Genomic DNA, 19,197 nt, shown 5'->3' on the forward strand with positions numbered 1-19,197 from the left:
GATCCATGGAGGCCATATGAGGGATGGGTGAAGCCGCCCATCTCCACTGTTGTATTCCCTTCTCTAGCATCGACAAATGGGTGATAGCAAGGAAAACATTCTTGTGGTGGCGACGGTGTGCGTCAATCATGTTACTCACTCCATCCCACAAAACATGGTGGGGAGAACATGGTGGGGAGAATGGGCGGGAGAACATGGCGAGAGGGAATAAGCAAGAATTGAGGCTATGGCGACGATATAACCATCTATATAGTTTTGGCGAGAAACCCTAATTGGCGGGAAACAAAACTGGAAGTGGGCGGGAAAACGTAGAAGCTATGTCGATGGTTCCCCCGTGCACAAAAGAAGGACCCGAGAAGGCGTGGCGATGGGGCGGTACATGGGAGGACGTGTCCCATGCCCACATAAAACAACATCGCGCAACACAGGTAAGGCGCATATAATCATAGACCATTCAAATGTGTGGACTAGGAAACAAATACAAGGCAAACTTTTTTGGCCTAGAGCTTTCTCTCGGAGCTACAACCCATCTAGTACTCTTTTACTGGGGAAACAAAGTCCTCTAAATGTCCGCCAACATCTATGTTCTCCCTACGGCTACCCTCACCTCATTCAAGCTCAATGGAATCCATGTGGCCTGGATTCCCCATCGTCTGAGTACATGTGTCCCTCTAGAGTACTCACCATCCATGACAAACATGTGATATTTGGATGCGAATGGGTGTAGAAGATGGATCCATGTAGGCCATATGAGGGATGGGTGAAGCCGCCCATCTCCACTGTTCTATGGCCTTCTCTAGCATCGACAAATGGGTGATAACAAGGAAAACCTTCTGGTGGTGGCGATGGTGTGCGTCAATCATGTCACTCCCTCCATCCCACAAAACATGGTGGGGGAGAATGGGCGGGAGAACATGGTGGGGAGAATGGGCGGGAGAACATGGCGGGAGGGAATAAGCAAGAATTGAGGCTATGGTGACGGTATAACCATCTATATAGTTTTGGTGAGAAACCTTAATTGGCGGGAAACCAAAAGTGGAAGTGGGCGGGAAAACGTAGAAGCTATGCGGACGGTTCCCCCGTGCACGAAAGAAGGACCCGAGAAGGCGTGATGGGGCGACACATGGGAAGACGTGGCCCATGCCTGCATAAAATAACAGTGCGCAACACAGGTAAGGCGCATGTAATCATAGACCATTCAAATGTGTGGACTCGGAAACAAGTACAAGGCAACCTTTTTTGGCCTAGAGCTTTCTCTTGGAGCTACAGCCCATATAGTACTCTTGTACTAGGGAAACAAAGTCCTCTAAATGTACGCCAACATCTATGTTCTCCCTACGGCTACCCTCACCTCATTGAAACTCAATGGAATCCATGCGGCTTGGATTCGCCGTCGTCTGAGTACATGTGTCCCTCTAGAGTACTCACCATCCATGACAAACATGTGATATTTGGATGCAAATGGGTGTAGAAAATGGATCCATGGAGGCCATATGAGGGATGGGTGAAGCCGCCCATCTCCATTGTTGTATGGATTTCTCTAGCATCGACAAATGGGTGATAGCAAGGAAAACCTTCTTGTGGTGGCGACGGTGTGCGTCAATCATGTTACTCCCTCCATCCCACAAAACATGGTGGGGGGGGGGGAATGGGCGGGAGAACATGGCGGGAGGGAATAAGGAAGAATTGAGGCTATGACGACGGTATAACTATCTATATAGTTTTGGTGAGAAACCCTAATTGGCGAGAAACCAAAAGTGGAAGTGGGCGGGAAAACGTAGAAGCTATGCCGACGGTTCCCCCGTGCACGAAAGAAGGACCCAAGAAGGACCCTAGAGCTTTCTCTTGGAGCTACAACCCATCTAGTACTCTTGTACTAGGGAAACAAAGTCCTCTAAATGTCCACCAACATCTATGTTCTCCCTACGACTATCCTTACCTCTCATTCAAGCTCAATGGAATCCATGCGGCTTGGATTCACTTTCGTCTGAGTATATGTGTCCCTCTAGAGTACTCACCATCCATGAAAACATGTGATATTGGGATGCGAATGGGTGTAGAAAATGGATCCATGGAGGCCATACGAGGGATACATGGGCGCATTAAAGGTTTGTGCAAGACCCATGCGTAGTTGTAGGAGACCACCTACGCTCGACCTATCACATGCCATATGAGCGCATTAGCATTCATAGAATACATGTGGCTTCTTGCTGTGTCTCGCCGAATCTGCTGGAACCTGTCCGGATTTGAACTAGGCGTCAACTTTCTGTCGCTCCAGAATTTTAGGGCAAAATGTTTGTAGGCCCAGGGCGCGTCATTTTATGTGATGCTTTTCCCTAGAATCACGCGTCCGCGAACCGTTGCATCTCTCTCCTTTTCCGCAAAATTGACCATCTTCGCCCCGTCTCTCTCATATTGAACCTTCCACCCTCTCTAATATGTCTTCCGGAAGTCTCCTATTATCGATGTGGCCTCCCATCACCTCAACAATATTCCTCGCCCCACAGATCACCAATTCTCTCTCGACCTAAGAACGTAACATCCACCGGCGAGCCTTCGGTGTTGTGTGGTGTTAAGAGGAGCTCCCATAGTTTAGCATTTCATCTCGAGGATTTCTCAAGGCACCGTCTCGGTTCATGGATCCTTGGTTTACGCAAGAGTCGGCATTACCTTTAGGCGGGCGACGTGGACATCACACCATCACGTTGTGCATTCTCGACTGCATAGGTCCTCTACCACCGACAGGCCACGATTGCTCCCATCGAGGTTTCCACGCGAACTGTGTGATCCCATAATTGTCGTGCTTTGACAAAATTTACTCAGCAAACCCTTTCCCGAAAGTAATGTCTCGGAAGTTATATTCAACGTGTCTAGTTCAATGATGTGTCATGTGTGTGACACATGTGCAGGTCGTTTGTGACACCAGAAACAACGTGTATGGAGCTAGCTACTACATGCATTCACATCCATTTTCCTTTTATCAATTACTATTCTGTTATTTTTATTTTGTAATTAGGCTAACAAGTGGGGCCCAAACCACCTCAGCAAATTGGTCTTGACAAATGGGCCCAACCTGTCAAATTCCATGTCAATTCGTGTTTACCGCATTCTGTAAAAAATGTGGTGGTTTTTTGTTTCGCAAATGTAAAGTGGTGGCGTTTGGTAAATTTCAACTATATAGTGGTGGTTGTATGCTATTTACTCCTCTCCTACCCTATTATTTTATGTCATTTCCATTTGATGACTATTATTTCATGTGTATCCGATGTGCTAATAATATGTTGATGTCATGTACTCTCTGTCCTAGCTAGTCGCCTCCTATGTGACCCACCTTCAGTGCATCTTTCTCCCTTTTCCCAAAAAAATTACTATCTTCGATCCGTCTATCCCCTATTGAACCTTCCACCCTCTCTCATATATAAATATATATGTCATCCGGAAGTCTCATATCATCGGTGTGGCCTCCCATCACCACAACAATCTTCCTCACCCCCACAGGTCACCACGGACATCGAAACCTACCCTCCACCGGTGAGCCTTCGGTGTTGTGTGGCCGAAAGCGGAGTTCCTAGCGGAGTCTCGCATTTCACCTCGGGGGTTTCTCAATGCACCTTGTCGGTCCGTGGCTCCTCGGTTCACGCAAGACTCGACATTGTTTTCTGGTGAGCGGCGCGGACATCACACCGTGACGTTGCGCTTTCTCGAGTGCATATAGGTCCTCTACCACTGAGATGCGACGACTGCTCCCATCGAGGTTTTCCACGCCAACCTATGTTATCCTAGACTTGTTGCTGCGCTTGGACAAACTTTATTCACCGGACCCTTTCCCCGAAAACAATGTCACCCGACGCATCAAGTTCGATATATGCGACACACGTGCAAGTTTGTGACACTGGGAAATAACACGTGCATGTGGAGCTTCACATCCATATATGGGTTGTTTGGTAGGTTATACGCGTGTGGAGCTATACGTACGTCGCCAAACACATACTAGGCCGGAAAATTCGGAGCAAAACACGTGCGCTTGATTTTGGGCGCCGAAGCCTGGTCATGTTTTCGAGTGAGCGTGAAGGTGTATCGATTTGAGCGGGAAAGTGTCAACAGTGCTAGGCATAGAAAAAGAGAGAGGAGAGATGGGCCGTTGGATCTGAGTGAATCGAATGGCTGAGATGTGAGCTGTGGAGCGGTGCCGCGGATGGATGATTTGGCAAACCCACCCAAATTTGAGTTGAGTGGGCACGAGCCCAACACCAAATTTGGGTCAAGAAATACACACGGCTTGGCAAAAGAATCTAACCCCAGTCCATCTCCTCCCTCACCCAACCTCCCTCACGACCCAACCCCGCGCGCCGCCTCAACTCCGACGAGGTCCAGAACCGTCGCTCTTCCGCCGGGTCGCCGCCTACCGAACCACTCCGCGCGCCTACCCAACCTCCCTCACCCAACCCCGGGCGCCGCGCCGCCTCCTTCCTCCCCGTCGTCGACCTATCCCCTTGGCCTGGCCGCCTCATCTCCGACGAGGTCCGGACCAGGAAGCCAAAGAACGGGCGCGTCCAAGCGCGGCCCGAGGCTGCTGACCCCCAAGCTCGCTGCAAGGCAGGCCGGCCGGCCGGCGAGGCCGCCCCCCGTCCCCGGCGACCGGTGTCTTCACCGTCCGTCGGCTGGGCCTCCAGATCCGGCGACCGCGGCCTCTATGAGCCGCCTGCTCGCGCGCATCGGAGCTGTGGACGAAGGCGACGGCGGCCATCGCGGTTCCGCCGGGTCGGCGCCTACCGCATCAGCGCCAAGCCACGATAAAAGGGGAGCCACCAGGAGGACGCCGTCAACCTCGTCAAATTCCCCATGACCTAGGTCAGCCTCTCCTCCTATCACCTACACTTCCTTCTCTGCTGCAAAAATTGTATCGCTGGACTGCTCACGCCGTTTCTGCCTTGTGGCGTGTTGAGACAGGGCTGTGCTGATGTGCTGCTGCCACCTACCGGAGCTGCTGCCAGCGGCCACCTTTCCGAGCTCCTGGCCGTCGCAGACCACCTCCCCAACAAGTTGCTGCTGGTGAGCCCCTCTTCTCCATGTCATTTGTGTTTTGCACAACAAAAAATTTCTTCTTTTATCTTGTATTGGTAGGAAGTATAGGGATCTTGCACGTATGGATGATGCCAACATGATTGAGTCAACGAAAATGGCTGTGATGCATATGCGGTGCTGACACTCTTGCATATTTTTTCAGGGGTATGCTGCTCATGTCGGAGGGGAACCAGGAGGAGGAAGCATTGTGTTTTGATGTGGCCAACACCATCGGCAACATCATGGAGGCACTCACGTAGCTGGGAAATCAACTAGTATATACTGGTTACGATTGTTCTAGATTAAATGCAGCATGGAGCTTCCATTTGCTCTTCTACAATTGATGCATGAGTTTGTTCTATGTAGATTAAATGCATGACTTGGTTCAGATTGGTTGGACACGAATTTGCCATGTTCCCTAGTATTGCTTCTTTTTCTTCATGTACAGCAAGTTGTTCTTGTGGGAAGATTGAGATACATCTGATCCATATCATCGCCTTATTATGTTACAGTCTTTGCGAAATATCTGCATTTGGTTTGCTAATCATGCTGCCTTTTTTGTCCAAGGAAGGATAACAAGGAGGACTGATCGACCATCGCTGCCCCTCCTTATTCTTCGAGTCCATGTGTTTTCTGGGTAAGTTTCTGGCTCCTCTCTGTGATTTTTATTTCCAAGTCTTGTGTAGTACTTAGACCTCAAATATGTGTGAAGCTTGAATTGCTTTCTTGGATATACTTAGTGGTGGATGTACTTGCTTCTGTGAAATGAAGCTTGAGTTTGTGGCAGATTTTCGAGGCTTGTATATATTTGGATGTCAAATGAGTTGGTCTTGCTCACTGTATTTGCTGCTGTGTTATGAATGTGGATGTCCCAGAATGAATGGAACGAAAAATGAGTGGCAGCTATCTAAACATGCGCGAGGCAGGCAAGAAAGAAGCAGCAGTAAGGAGTTGTATGTGGGCTGTAGCATTAAAAATGGATGGGAGCTGTTTGGAATTAACGGGAGCCAGGCTGGCAGTCGTAGCAGCAAATTTGGAAGGGATCCAAGTGTTTAAATCTGGTAATTAAGCAATACGAATAAATAGGTACTAAGTCTTTTATTAGAGGGAGGCATGGAAGGGAATGGTGGCTTGCAGAAAAGTCAAGGTGCAGGCGCTGGTCTCCTTAATAATAATTAATCAAGGTTAAGCACAGATGGGAGGAGGAGGAGGAGGAGGCAGAGTCGACCGATCGAATGAATGGAGCCAGCGAGCGACCGAATTAATTACCCCCGCGCGCGTGAGGAACCGGAACGACCAAGAAAAGTATCTCGTCGCTGCTGATTCAAACTCTCTGCTCCGCGCATTCAATCCATCCCAACGACATACGCGGTCAACGATCGATGTGCGCTTGCTTGAAGACGCACGCATCATCTTGCACATGCCCCGCGCACGCCGCTCCTGCGCGCGGACAGCCGAGCACGTGGACGGGAGCTACCTGACCGTGCTGTTCCAGAACGACGTGGACGGCTTCGAGCTGAAGACGAGGAGCGGCGGCGACTGGGTGAGGGTGCGCCCTGCAGGCCCCGACTCCCTACTCGTCATCGCCGGCCAGCCACTGGTGGTCAGTCCGTTGCTAGTGCGCGCTGCAGCAATGCGACAACAAGCACTTGTGATTTCGATTCTTGATCAGTTAAGAGCTTATGTGGCTGCAGGCTTGGAGCAACGGGAGGGTGCACGCGCCGTTGCACAGGGTGGCCGTCGGCGGGCGTGAGGACCGGCTGTCCTGCGGCGTGTTCCTGCTGCCGAGCAAGGACCTCGTCGTCGTCGACGCGCCACCGGAGCTGGTCACCGCGGACGCACCGCGCCGGTTCAGGCCGTTCGCTTACATGGACTACCTCAGGTTCAAGCACGCCGCCGGCAACGGCGAGGACGTGCTCGACCGCTTCGCCGGGATGTAACGAAGTGTCGCTTCTGCTAAGCTACTGAGGGTGTGATCGCGCGTTGGTACTATCGAACAGGAAATTGTCGATTATGATGCGGCCACGTGATTTGGCTTTGGCTTGTGTCTATATTGATCAGTGAACTCCAAAAGTGACAACCAATGAATTCAGCAAAATGACCAACTCCACATCAAACCAGATTGTGCTGACAATGCAACTTTTGGCTTGAATTGTAATGCCTTCGACAAAACAAAAAAATGAACATTTGACAACCCTCTCTCTGCACCCCTCCACTCCACCATCCATATGTGTTTTGAGATCTGTAAAGACAACAAAACCTCACATTAACTCAGGGCTGCCTAAATATGGCTACATAGCAGCCGTTCTTCCCGAGCTGTCACTTTTAGACAAACATGAACACATGGAATGAACTGAGTCTGAGGTTGTGAAAAAAAAAATCAAACAATTGACGATGACATGCAAGGTTATGACAATGTTTTCTGATATGAAGGGAAAAAAAACAAGGTATTTAGAACCGTTTCTTCAAACTAATTAACCATAGAGCATTATATATGCGATGTGTATGCCATAGTTTGGATCTCACTATTTGTGATATGGCGAAATTTTGCAGCAAAGCCGTTTCATTTTTTTTCGATAATGGACTTTTTATTATTTTCACACCGTTTCATTCTTTTATGTTATACATCGTATACATGTATTGTTTGCACGTGAGACTAAAAAGTGGGAAATTTTGTTTGATATTGTTCCAAAACTGAATCTCAAACCTAGCTTTATCTAATTGGGAAAATCAAATAAATAATTTGCAACTTATTAGGTACCAACAATAATATCACCTTTGAAGAAGCTCTAGAAGGCTCTGCCCATGACCCAATTGCAATAAATGATACCCAATCTTTGGTCCGTGCACATGAGAATATGGACATAGAGCCATAGTTTCAACTCAAAGTAAAGTGAAGATGATTTTCGTGAAGCGGAATGAAGATGAAGAACTACAACTTTTTTGTTTTAAAATGGATACGTTGATGTCCTCAACAAGGTAACGATACCTAGATGCCTTTAACAAGATAAAGATATGTACATGCTCAACAAGGTAACGATACGTAGATGCTGCCATCGCTCGCCGTGACCGGAGTATGGACTCGGTTTTCACCGGCAGTCACGTCTCCCCAACTCTCCGCCGTGACAAACCAACCGAACTGCTCCGATGGTCGGATGGAGGATGAAGCCATCACCTCCATGCTGCGGCCAGAGCCCCGGCTTCTTCAAGCTGCAGGTGAAGCCCATGAGCACCACCAAGTACCAACGTCGGAGCGGAGAAAATGCATCAACTATGCGCAATGCGGCCCATCCGAGCCCATCTAGACCCAGATCACGCACGACCGCATAACATCGCCACCTCGCACCGCCCACCACTGCCAGGACGCCAGGCTCCCCGTCGACCGCTCGACCGCAACCCTACCGTAGAGCAGTGTAGTAGCGGGCGCCGCCGCGTCAAATCGGATTTCAACCGAGGTGATCCGCCATCGCTGTTGGGCCGCAAGGGCTTTGCCCGGCTACGCCCCCGCCAACAGTGAATGGAGGGCCGGTGCACAGAGAAGCAGGCGCCCCGACCGGCGTGCCACTTCATTGACTAATTGATGTGAGCAATTGAAGGCATTTGAAAAGTTGTTTGGTTTTTATTTAACTCAAATAATCTAAAGTCCTTGGATTATACTAGTAATCTACGAAAGTGTTGCATTACTTCTAAAGAAGCCTTTTCTCATAATAAGTTGTCACATGTTGATCTTGGTGATTTTTTTAGGAAGCGTCTACAAAACAGTCGACTGAGACTTAATAAGTCTAAGTCGCTCAGGTCAGCACTTTATTCAGCAACATAGATTGTTTGCTTAGCCGCTGAAATTAGTAGCCGCGCCAGCCTATGTCCGACCAGATATTACTTATGTGTTACTGTGACATGTCCGCAACCTGTGATTCTTTCGGTCACCTCGGTCAGTGTATAAAAGAAAAAATCAATACTTTGTACTTGCATATTTCATTAGAAAAAAATATTGCAACCATGAATGATACTAAGAAAATCTGAGTTGCAACCAAGGTGTAACTGGAAAAGGCTCAGTTGCAACCTATATGTAACTGAAAATATCAGTTGCAACCCACGTGTAATTGAAAAATCCCAATTACAATCTACATGTATGTAGAAAAATTTCTGTTACACCCCACGTGCAATCGGGAAAATCTCAGTCGCAACCCATGTGCAACTGAAAAGTTACAACTCACATGCGACTGAGATTTTCTCAGTTGCAACCCACATAAAAATCTCAGTTGCAACTTACATGTAACCGCGAAAATCTTAGTTGCAAACAATGTGTAACTTGCTAGGCTAGCACAAATAAAACGCAATCTAACGGCTATAATCACTAGTGGAAAACGGGGCTATAGACCCGGTTCATTTGGGCCTTTAGTCCCGGTTTCCAAACCGGGACCAATTAGGCGGGACTAAAGGTCCCCCCTTTAGTCCCGGTTGTAAAACAAACCGGGACTAAAGGTCCCGCCACGTGGGCCGCCGGCGCGCGTCGAGGAAAAACCCTTTAGTCCCGGTTTGTAACACGAACCGGGACTAAAGGTTATTTCGTTATTTTTTTTATCTATTTGGTTCCCAATTATTTTTCGCTCCTCTTTTTTTCCTATTTTTTCAGAATTTCTAGTATTTCAGTTATTTAACTAGTTTAGTTTCTAACTCCACTTAATCTCTAACTACCCTTAATCTCTAGTCAAATTACTTACTCGTGGTCCAACTTCCCGCTCGGTCACCCATCCTCCCACTACTCCAAAGCACTAGCACGCTTAACTTCCAAGTTCCTTTCCCATCCCGCTTCCAAGTGCTTCACGCGCATGTTGTGATACTAGTATCATATCAATCCTATTAACATGTTGGTCGATGTCACACTTACTTATTATTCGAATTCCAAATAATTATTTTAATAAACAAAACTAATAACGTACATGTTGTGGTAATGGTATTATAATTATAATTTTTAAATTTGTATTATAATTGTTTTTTAAATTTATTATTTTTTAATATTTTTTTGCCAAACTTGAAAATTTGAAAATCTAAAAAATTGGCTAACTTTATGGTTAAGTAATAGTAATCTTTATGCATCATGTAATTATTATTTTAAAAAAAAATTAAAAATAAAATTCCGAATTTATGGCAAAAACTAAAATCTTCCTGCTTTCATATTTTCATTTGGAATTTTGAGAATCTAAAAGTTGGCTAACCGGGTAAACCCGGGTGAATTCGGATGTAACTTTTTCTCAGGATTTTTTTGATATATTATACGTTTTTTTCCGACATCGTATGCAAAAGTTATTGCGGTTTTACCATTTTTTTTAACTTTTTTTGCAAAAAAAGTGAAAATTCGAATTTCTTAATTTCTCCGAATATTAGGTTGCATAACATACAAGAATCTGAAAAGATTTTATTTTTTGAATTTTGTATCATTTTCTTTTCTATTTTACGATGCTAAAAAGGCGATCCACGGTGGGGGGGGGTGGAGGTGCATGGGGAGGCAAAACCCTTTAGTCCCCCTTCGTGTTACGAACCGGGACTAGAGGTAGACCTTTAGTCCCGGTTGGTAATACGAAGGGGGACTAAAGGGTTTTGCCCCATAGACCACTTTTAGTCCCCCTTCGTAATACGAAGCGGGACTAAAGGGTCCAAACGAACCGGGACTAAAGGGTTTTCATGATGAACCGGGACCAATACCCCCTATTGGTCCCGGTTTGGTTCAAAACGGGGACTAAAGGGTGGGACGAAAGGCCTCTTTTCCACTAGTGAATATTTTTCAACAGTTGCAACCTCTATGTGGGGTTTTTCTTTTTTGCAAAGGACAACAACTGAGCACAGAAAAAACAAAATCCGAAAAAATGACACATGCTACAAAGAGCAAGAGGCAAAGGAAGCAGCCCAGCAACAGCCCATCAAAAAGCAAGACGAACAATTAGCCTGAAGTCTGCATGCTCGTGAAACAACAGTAGCTAGATTTCACGAATCTAAATCCAATTAATATAGTAATGATTAATTAGGTGATTGAGACATAGTATTAAAAATCAGGCGCCTGATTTCTAGCAAAACCGTTTTTTTATGAATTTAAAGTGCTGCATGTACTTTTGGAAGATGATTTAATGCCATCGCCTAATTTAGATTCTTAATTTCGCTACAGCTACAGATTTTCTATCCAAACATCTCAGTTTCATACGTATAAAATTCCTCTAGGTGGAACATTATTGAGCTACGAAAGGCACAGTTACTGAATCTACCGTCGAGTCACGATCTATCCTTCCGTGATCGGACGATCGTGTCTGTTTAGTGCTTACTGTGGAGATCTGCAACGTTTTGCTCGTTAGTGAAACATCATGTGTGATGCTGACACTACTCATCAGGTCAACATCATCGGCTGGAAACGCACAAACAAAGAGCACCGAAACCCCGTTATCAACAAGGACATGGTTACTCCGGTTCGATCGATCAAGCTGTAGAAGTTGAACAACACGGTTCCTATCACAAAAGAGAAATAAGAGCGCTCGAGCTCAGTGTTTCAGTCGACAGGAAGTTGTCTGTTTTCAGCTTCAGAAGGACTTTTCAAGCATGTCCATGATGCGCGTGTCAATGTTGGGAGCTGGTCGTGATGGACCTGATGGTGATAATTTTCCTAGTTCCAGCGATCTTGACAATAAAACAAGACCATAAAACGTGTCTAGATATCGTCATGAAGATGAAATAGCAATATTGTGGATGCGACGGAGAAGGGTATTTGTTCCGTGCACGGGAGGTGACGCATCCGCCTTTCGGCTTCATTGCGTTGCTCTGATGTTACCACACAATAGAATCTTTAAGTACATCTTTTTTTTCATGCATACCCCATATTAGCACCCTCTCTATCTTTTTGTACATGGATTTAATTTCTCGTGTTGAATTTAAGAAACTATTTTTGTCAGAATATAACAATTAATTTAAATACGTGTATTTTTATGATATCTTTTAAGCATACCCGAAAAGAGATTGTTTCAAAAAAATTAGAATTCTAACTTCTAAAACACATTCAAACATACAAAAATTTGTGTCTTCAAATTGGACTCTAAGATAATTGCCATATATTTCTAACTCTTATGAACCAAGTTTGAAACAGAGTGAAAAAATTGTTTTAAAGAAAAGTATCATCAAGTTTCAGTAAGTTTTGTATCAAGTTTGACAAGCTGATTTTCAATAACTATCAAAATATATTCAATATTAATCTTTTTTATTGATCTCTTCTAGATTCAAATAATCAAACAATTCATAAATTGAAATTGTGGTTCAAAAGTTACAGATTTTCATACTTTATATAATGTGGCATTAGGGAGAATCTAATTGACGCATAATAGAGTAGGGAAGAGAGAAGGTGAGTCCGTGCATGTGACAAATCCACTTCTCGGATGCGATGAGCATATTAATTATGGAATTGCTATTTTTTAGCTAGCTGAGAATTAAGTTTGTGTTCAATCAAGTCATAGACAATTCAATTGCATCATGAATCATGCATATGAACTATAAGTTGGGTTGTAACTGATTTTTCAGTTGCGATAAAGGTTGCAACTGAGATCTTCTTAGAGATTGCAACTAAGAAAAATAATTTGGATCATTAAATTTGCTTCGATACTCATGTTAGTCGTACCTTACAACATGGGTTGCAATTTTATCTGGCTAAGAAGTAAGAGCAGAGAACTAGTCACCCATCAATTAGCTTGTGAAAAACGCAACGTATCCAGCTCGGCTGGGCCATCGACCATCAGTCGTTGTCTACCGGAGTTCGGCACCGCTCACGAGTCACGGGCTCACGGCTCACGACCATGGGGATACATATATGTTCGAGTCTCCTCTTCATAGACCAGAGAGAGCAGACATGGCTACCTCGCTGCCGGCGCCGGCTCTTATGATCCCTCCGCGTGTTGACCTGGACGGGGACGACCCGAGCACGCTGGTCCGTGGCACGCCGGAGTGGCTGCGGCGCGCCGGCCTCATCCGTGGCGCGCTGGAGACACACGGGTGCGTCGCCGTCGGGTGCCGCCGCCGCGTGCCGCCCGAGCTGCGGGAGCGGATGCTGGTGGCGATGGCGGGCCTCTTCGCGCTCCCGGCTGAGGCCAAGCGTCGAACCGGCGACGCGGACGGCCCGTACAAGTCGTTCGGGGTGCTCCTGCCCTACATGGAGAGGCGAGACTCCGCAGCGTGCCGGCACGAGGCGTTCGCGGTGCTCAACGCGGGCGGCGGCGGCGGCGGCGGCGGCGAGGTTGCCCGTGCGTTCGTCGCGCGCGCGTGGCCGAACGGCAACGACCGCTTCCTGTCAGCTCCTCGTCGTGTCAGATAGTAGTGTAGTTTGGCCCGTAAATCATATTTTCTGACGGCTCGGAATCCTATTTTCGGGGTAATCCAGGGAGACGCTGAAGTCGACGTCCGGAGAGATGACGAGGCTGGCCCGTGTGATCCTCGCCATGGTCGTCGATAGCTACGGCCTCGCGCACCGCTCCGACGAGATCGTCGGCGTCGGCACCACGGACGCAAACTTCCGCATGCTCAGGTACTGCAAGGACTCCCTCGGGGCGTCGCCGCCGGACGAGCAGCCGGCCGTCGCCCTCGCCGCCCACGTCGACGGGAGCTACCTGACCGTTCTGTTCCAGAACGACGTCGACGGCTTCGAGCTCAGGACGAGGAACGGCGGCGAGTGGGTCAGAGTCCGCCCTCCAGGCCCCGACTCCCTCCTCGTCGTCGCTGGGCAGGCACTCATGGTCAGTCAGTGGTTTACTACTGCTACTGCAATGCGATACCAAACGCTTCAGATACTGCAATTATGATCAGCTTGGAGCTGATGTGCTGCTGCAGGCTTTGAGCAACGGGAGGGTTCACGCGCCGTTGCACAGGGTGGTGGCCGTCGGCGGGCGGGAGGACCGGCTGTCCTGCGGCGTGTTCCTGCAGCCAACCAAGAACTTCGTCGTCGATGCGCCGCCGGAGCTGGTCACCGCGGACACGCCGCGCCGGTTCAGGCCGTTCGAGTACGTGGACTACCTGAGGTTCAAGCACACCGCCGGCAACAGCAACGGCGACGACGTGCTCCACCGCTTCGCCGGGATGTAACATGCAGTAATTAATGTCGCTTCTGCTAAGCTACTGTAGTGAGTGATCGCACGTCTACCGATCAATAAATTGTGGTTTACGATCAGGCGGCCACAGGATTTGGCCTTGGCGCGTCACTACCGATCAGTATCCAGTAACCTACTGTAGGTCATTTAAGAATCTGGCAAAATGAGCAGCCGCAGGCCGACGACACAATTAGAACTAGCCACAGTTAGACCAGTATCGTGCACTCTATGTTGTTTAAATCTAATACACACGTCAATTAATGATCTGAGAGGCGAGAGTGATAGTTCTCCGTGTCATAGCATGTAAAATTACAAAATTTAATATTAAATACATCATGTAGACAAATTATCTCTAGAAGTCACACCTCAATTTACACAACTTCCTAAGTCATAGAAAGATATCATATGGGACACCTACTAACGATGTCGAGTCAAAACGCTCGCGGGAGCCCGAAGAAGGGAAAGTGCTCACGAGCGCGCCGCGGGTCGAATCCTATACCCCGACCAGGTCGCCCGTTACCGCAGGCCGCACCCCCCCCCCGCGTGCGGACGGCCCAGTTCACGATTTTTCCTTGTTCTTTTTCTATTTTTGGTTTATTTCTCAGTTTATTTTTTATTTTTTGTTGCCTTTTCTTTTCTGTTTCTTTTTATTTCTTAAGATTTTAAAATAATTAAATTTGAAAAATGTGCATTTTTTAAAAATCAATTTAAAAATTCTCAAAGAAAAATTGTTCAAGGGTGAAAAAATTTCAAATTGGAAAATGTTCAAAAGTGAAAAATGTTTTTTTTAGTTCAGATTCAAAAATATTCAACTTAAAAAATCTTCATTATTCAAATATGATCAAACTTAAAAATGTTCAAATTTAAAAATTAAATTGTGGTTTACGATCAGGCGGCCACAGGATTTGGCCTTGGCGCGTCACTACCGATCAGTATTCAGTAACCTGCTTCCACACTTCTTAGTACTGTAGGTCATTTAATCTGGCAAAATGAGCAGCCCAGGCCGACAACACAATTAGAACTAGCCACAGTTAGACCAGTATCGTGCACTCTATCTTGTGTGACACATTAATTAATGATCTGAGAGTACTCCGTGTCATAGCATGTGAAATTAAAAAATTTAATATTAAATACATCATGTAGACAAATTATCACTACAAGTTACACCTCAATTTACACAGCTTCCTAAGTCATAGGAAGATATCATATGGGCTACCTACTAGCGATGTCGAGTCAAATCGCTCGGGCGAGCCCGAAGAAGGAAAAGTACTCGCGAGCGCGCCGCGGGGTGAATCCTATACCCTGTCCAGGTCGCTCGTTACCGCGGGCCGCACACCCCCGCGCGCGGTCGGCCCAGTTCATAATTTGTTTCTTTGTTCTTTTTTCTGTTTCTGGTTTCTTTCTCTGTTTTATTTTTTATTTTTTGTTGCCTTTTCTTTTATGTTTCTTAAGATTTTAAAATAATTAAACTTAAAGTGTGCATTTAAAAAAATAAATTTAAAAGATTCTCAAACAAAAATTGTTCAAGAGTGAAAAATGTTCAAATTGGAAAATGTTCAAAAGTGAAAAATGTTTTGTTTTTTTAAGTTCAGATTCAAAAATATTCAACTTAAAAAATCTTCATTATTCAAATATGGTCGAACTTAAAAATGTTCAAATTAAAAATTATTCAAACCTAAAAATTGTTCAAAATTGAAAATCTAGATTTAAAATATTTCTATTTTAAAAATGTTCATGTTTGTAAAAAATAGAAAATCGGATTATAAAAAGTAGAAAAAAAGAATAGAAACAACAGGAAAAGAAAAGAAAAAAATCGTAAATTAACCACCTAGTGGGCCGCGGCCCAGCTAGCCACCGGTGCCACGCACAGTGTGCGGTGCTAACGTCGGGCAAAACCTATACACCGACCAGGTCGGTGGCTACCGGCCACCGCAAACCCCCTGGTCGGGTATGGGCCAGGCCCATTTGTGGCTGTTTAGCCTCGTTTTTTTTTTATCTTTTCTGGTTTCTTTTTTCTGTTTTCTTTTTTCTGTTTTCGGTTTTGTTTATATATTTTTTAGATTCGAAAATTTTGATTTTTAAAAATTGTTCAAATTGAGAAAATGTTTAAATTAAAAAATGTTCAAATTTGAAAACAGTTCAAATTTGAAAATCGTTCAAATTCGAAAACCGTTCAAATTTGAAAATTTGAAAATTGTCCAAATATGAAAATCGTTCAAATCGAAAAATCTTTCAATTTCGAAATTTGTTCATATTCAAAAAACGTTCAATTTTGAAAATTATTCGAGTTAAAAAATTGTTCAAATTTCAAATTTTGAAAATAATTCAAATCCAAAAAATATTAAAATTTAAAAACTGTTTTAATTTCAGAAAACTGTTCAAATTTTATGAAAAGTGTTAGATTTTAAAAAACGAAAATATAAACAGAAAAGAAAAAAACAGAAAGAAGGAAGAAAAAGGAAAAAAAACTGACCTGATGCAATGGGCCGCGGCCCACTAAATTACTGGATCGTGGGGGGGTGTGCGGTGCCTTCCACCCACCGACCAGGTCGGTGGCGACGAGCTCCCCTAACGCCGCGCCGGTGGTTGCTGTATGCCGACCTGGTCGGCGCGGACCAGGCGCCGCACACCCCCAGGTGGGTTGTTGGGCCGGCCCAACACATTGCCACTTTTTTTTTGCTTTTTCTTTTTTCTCTTTTATTTTTCTTTTTACGTTTTTCAAAAGCTGATTCTTTTTAGACCCGATTTTTTAAAATTATTTTAGTTTTTTCAGAAATTTAAATATTTCCAAAATTTGAACATTTTTTAGATTGGAATAATTTTCAAATTGGTACAAATTTTAAATTGGAACAAATATTTTTAAAAATTTATTATATTTTATATATGAACAATTTTCGAATTTGAACAATTTTCGCATTTGAACAATTTTATACTTGAACAATTTTCGCATTTGAACAATTTTATACTTGAACAATTTTCGAATTTGAAATTTTCTCAAACTTTTTTAGTTAGAACATTTTACATTTAAAAAATATATGTAAATTTAAAAAATTAAATCTTAAAAACGAAAAAAGAAACAGAAATGAAAAAGCATAAATGAAAAAGAAAAAAAATGAAAAAAGAAACAGAAATGAAAAAAAAAAGAACAGAAAAATGACTTAGAAAAAACGGCCAACTGGCCCAACACCGAACTGGGCCGGCCCGTACCGCGCGCGGGGGTGTGCGGCGCGCGGCACGCGCCGACCTGGTCGGTGTATACGAAATCCGCGCCGCGCCGACCAGGTCAGCAAACAGGAGCACCCCGCCGCAGTGTTTCGGTTTCGCTAAGGAATTCAAACGTGAGATTGGCCCATTTACCTGCTAGCTACTAGTAGTTGATACCCGCAAAAAAAAACTACTAGTAGTTGAATAGTTTCTGATCTGTACCTATCAGGAGTAAAATAGTTGTGGTCCGTAAGTAAGTTTTGGTGGCTAGTCTAAGGTACGATCTAGTTAGAAATATTTTCTTTTTCATTTTATTTCTTTCAAATGTTACTGTTATATGTTTCTTTCACATTTTTTTCTATTTTCATTTTATCTTTACTTTTAAAAAATTTGAAGTATTTTTACTTTATGTTCTCTATGGTGTACCTTTTTGTTCTTAGATAAATAATAATGTGTTCCTTCATTAACAAAGATTTGCTCACCTTCATTTATGAAAATTAGTTCAAAACATTATTTGTTCCTGTATCCTTTTGTTCCTATAAGAATAATAATGTGTTCCTTCGTTCAAAAATATTTATTTGAATTGTATTAGAAATTTAATTTTGCCAAATTATTGTTCCTGGTTGTATTTTTTCTTGTTCCCTGATTGTTCCCTAATGTACAGTGATTTGTCCCCTTCGTTTCAAAATTTAATTCTACAAAGGCTTTTGTACTTAAGTGTATTGTTGTTGTTCCCTATGACGTTCTCTATTGTTCCCAGTATATAGCGAGTTGTTCCTTCGTTCATAAAGATATGTTCCAATTGTTTCAGAAAATTAATTCCTCAAATGCTTTTGTTCCTGGTCGTATTTTTCTTGTTCCCTGTAATGTTCTCTATTGTTCCCTGGTGTATAGTGAGTTGTTTCTTTGTTCATAAATATTTCTTCCTTTCCTTCCAAAAATGTGTTTCACAAAATGTTGTTCCTTTTTTGACAAAGATTTGTTCCAATTGTTATAGAAAATTGGTTCCACAAAGGCTTTTGTTCCATGTGATGTTCGCTGTTGTTCCTTTGTTCATAAAGATTTGATCCTTTCGTTCATAAAATTAGTTCCATAAAGGTATTTCTTCCTAGGTGTATTTTTCATGTCACCTCTAATGTTCTTTGTTCTTCCCTAGTGTATATTGAGTTATTCTTTTATTCACAAATATTTGTTTCTTTTGTTTTCGAGAATTAGTTCCACAAAGACTTTTTTCTCGGGTGTATTTTTCTTGTTCCTTTTGATGGTAAGGAGCCTTGGCGGAGTGTTGTGGATCTTCCGGTTCACAAAGTTTACATTATTTTACCGGTAGCTAAATTGGATGTGATGATAATAAAAAAGGTAGTGTATATTAAAAGCTACCCCGTGGCTCATCTATACTTCTTATAAAATAAAACCCCACTAGGTGCAATTAATATTTGTCTATCTCAACATGCAAGCTATGCACATCACCTACTTCCTTAGCCAATTATTTGTCCACCTCATCCCACTAATAGTAGTCCTTATTTATTATCTATATCTACATGCATGATATTTAGTTTATCTATTTTTAACCATTAAACTAGCAATGTCATTCTTTTTATTTGCCGCTCGCTTGATAATATCGCACCCTCATGCTATATCATTACATAGTTAAGTCATGTGCAACTAAATATTGCATCTTCTATAAACCAAGTTTTATGTGTTTTATTAGATTTCTTAAAGAGATATTCACTGCAACGCGCGGGGTATCGTTCTAGTTCTATGAAAACTGGAGAAATTGCTTAGGCCTATGGAAATCATCCTCATACAACATCTC

General features: G+C 44.1%; 2 protein-coding genes and 1 long non-coding RNA gene across 3 annotated transcripts; all 3 read left to right on the top strand.

Annotated features, from left to right (window-relative positions):
• The first annotated feature begins 4,732 nt into the window (after positions 1-4,732).
• Positions 4,733-5,703, top strand: LOC124667552. Its single transcript, XR_006991321.1, has 3 exons — positions 4,733-4,851; positions 4,951-5,052; positions 5,228-5,703. It is a non-coding gene; the product is annotated as an uncharacterized LOC124667552 (long non-coding RNA).
• A 781-nt stretch (positions 5,704-6,484) lies between these two features.
• Positions 6,485-7,004, top strand: LOC124664735 (probable 2-oxoglutarate-dependent dioxygenase AOP1). The gene is made up of 2 exons (XM_047202183.1): positions 6,485-6,667; positions 6,759-7,004. Exons 1-2 carry the CDS (start codon positions 6,485-6,487, stop codon positions 7,002-7,004), a joined length of 429 nt encoding a protein of 142 aa, XP_047058139.1.
• Positions 7,005-12,946: 5,942 nt separating this feature from the next.
• LOC124660051 (probable 2-oxoglutarate-dependent dioxygenase AOP1) lies at positions 12,947-14,281 on the top strand. The gene is made up of 3 exons (XM_047197847.1): positions 12,947-13,050; positions 13,475-13,826; positions 13,921-14,281. Exons 1-3 carry the CDS (start codon positions 12,947-12,949, stop codon positions 14,170-14,172), a joined length of 708 nt encoding a protein of 235 aa, XP_047053803.1. The 3' UTR covers positions 14,173-14,281.
• The last annotated feature ends 4,916 nt before the right edge of the window (positions 14,282-19,197 follow it).

This window comes from Lolium rigidum, chromosome 6 (genome assembly GCF_022539505.1).
Source record: "Lolium rigidum isolate FL_2022 chromosome 6, APGP_CSIRO_Lrig_0.1, whole genome shotgun sequence".
NCBI lineage: Eukaryota > Viridiplantae > Streptophyta > Magnoliopsida > Poales > Poaceae > Lolium > Lolium rigidum.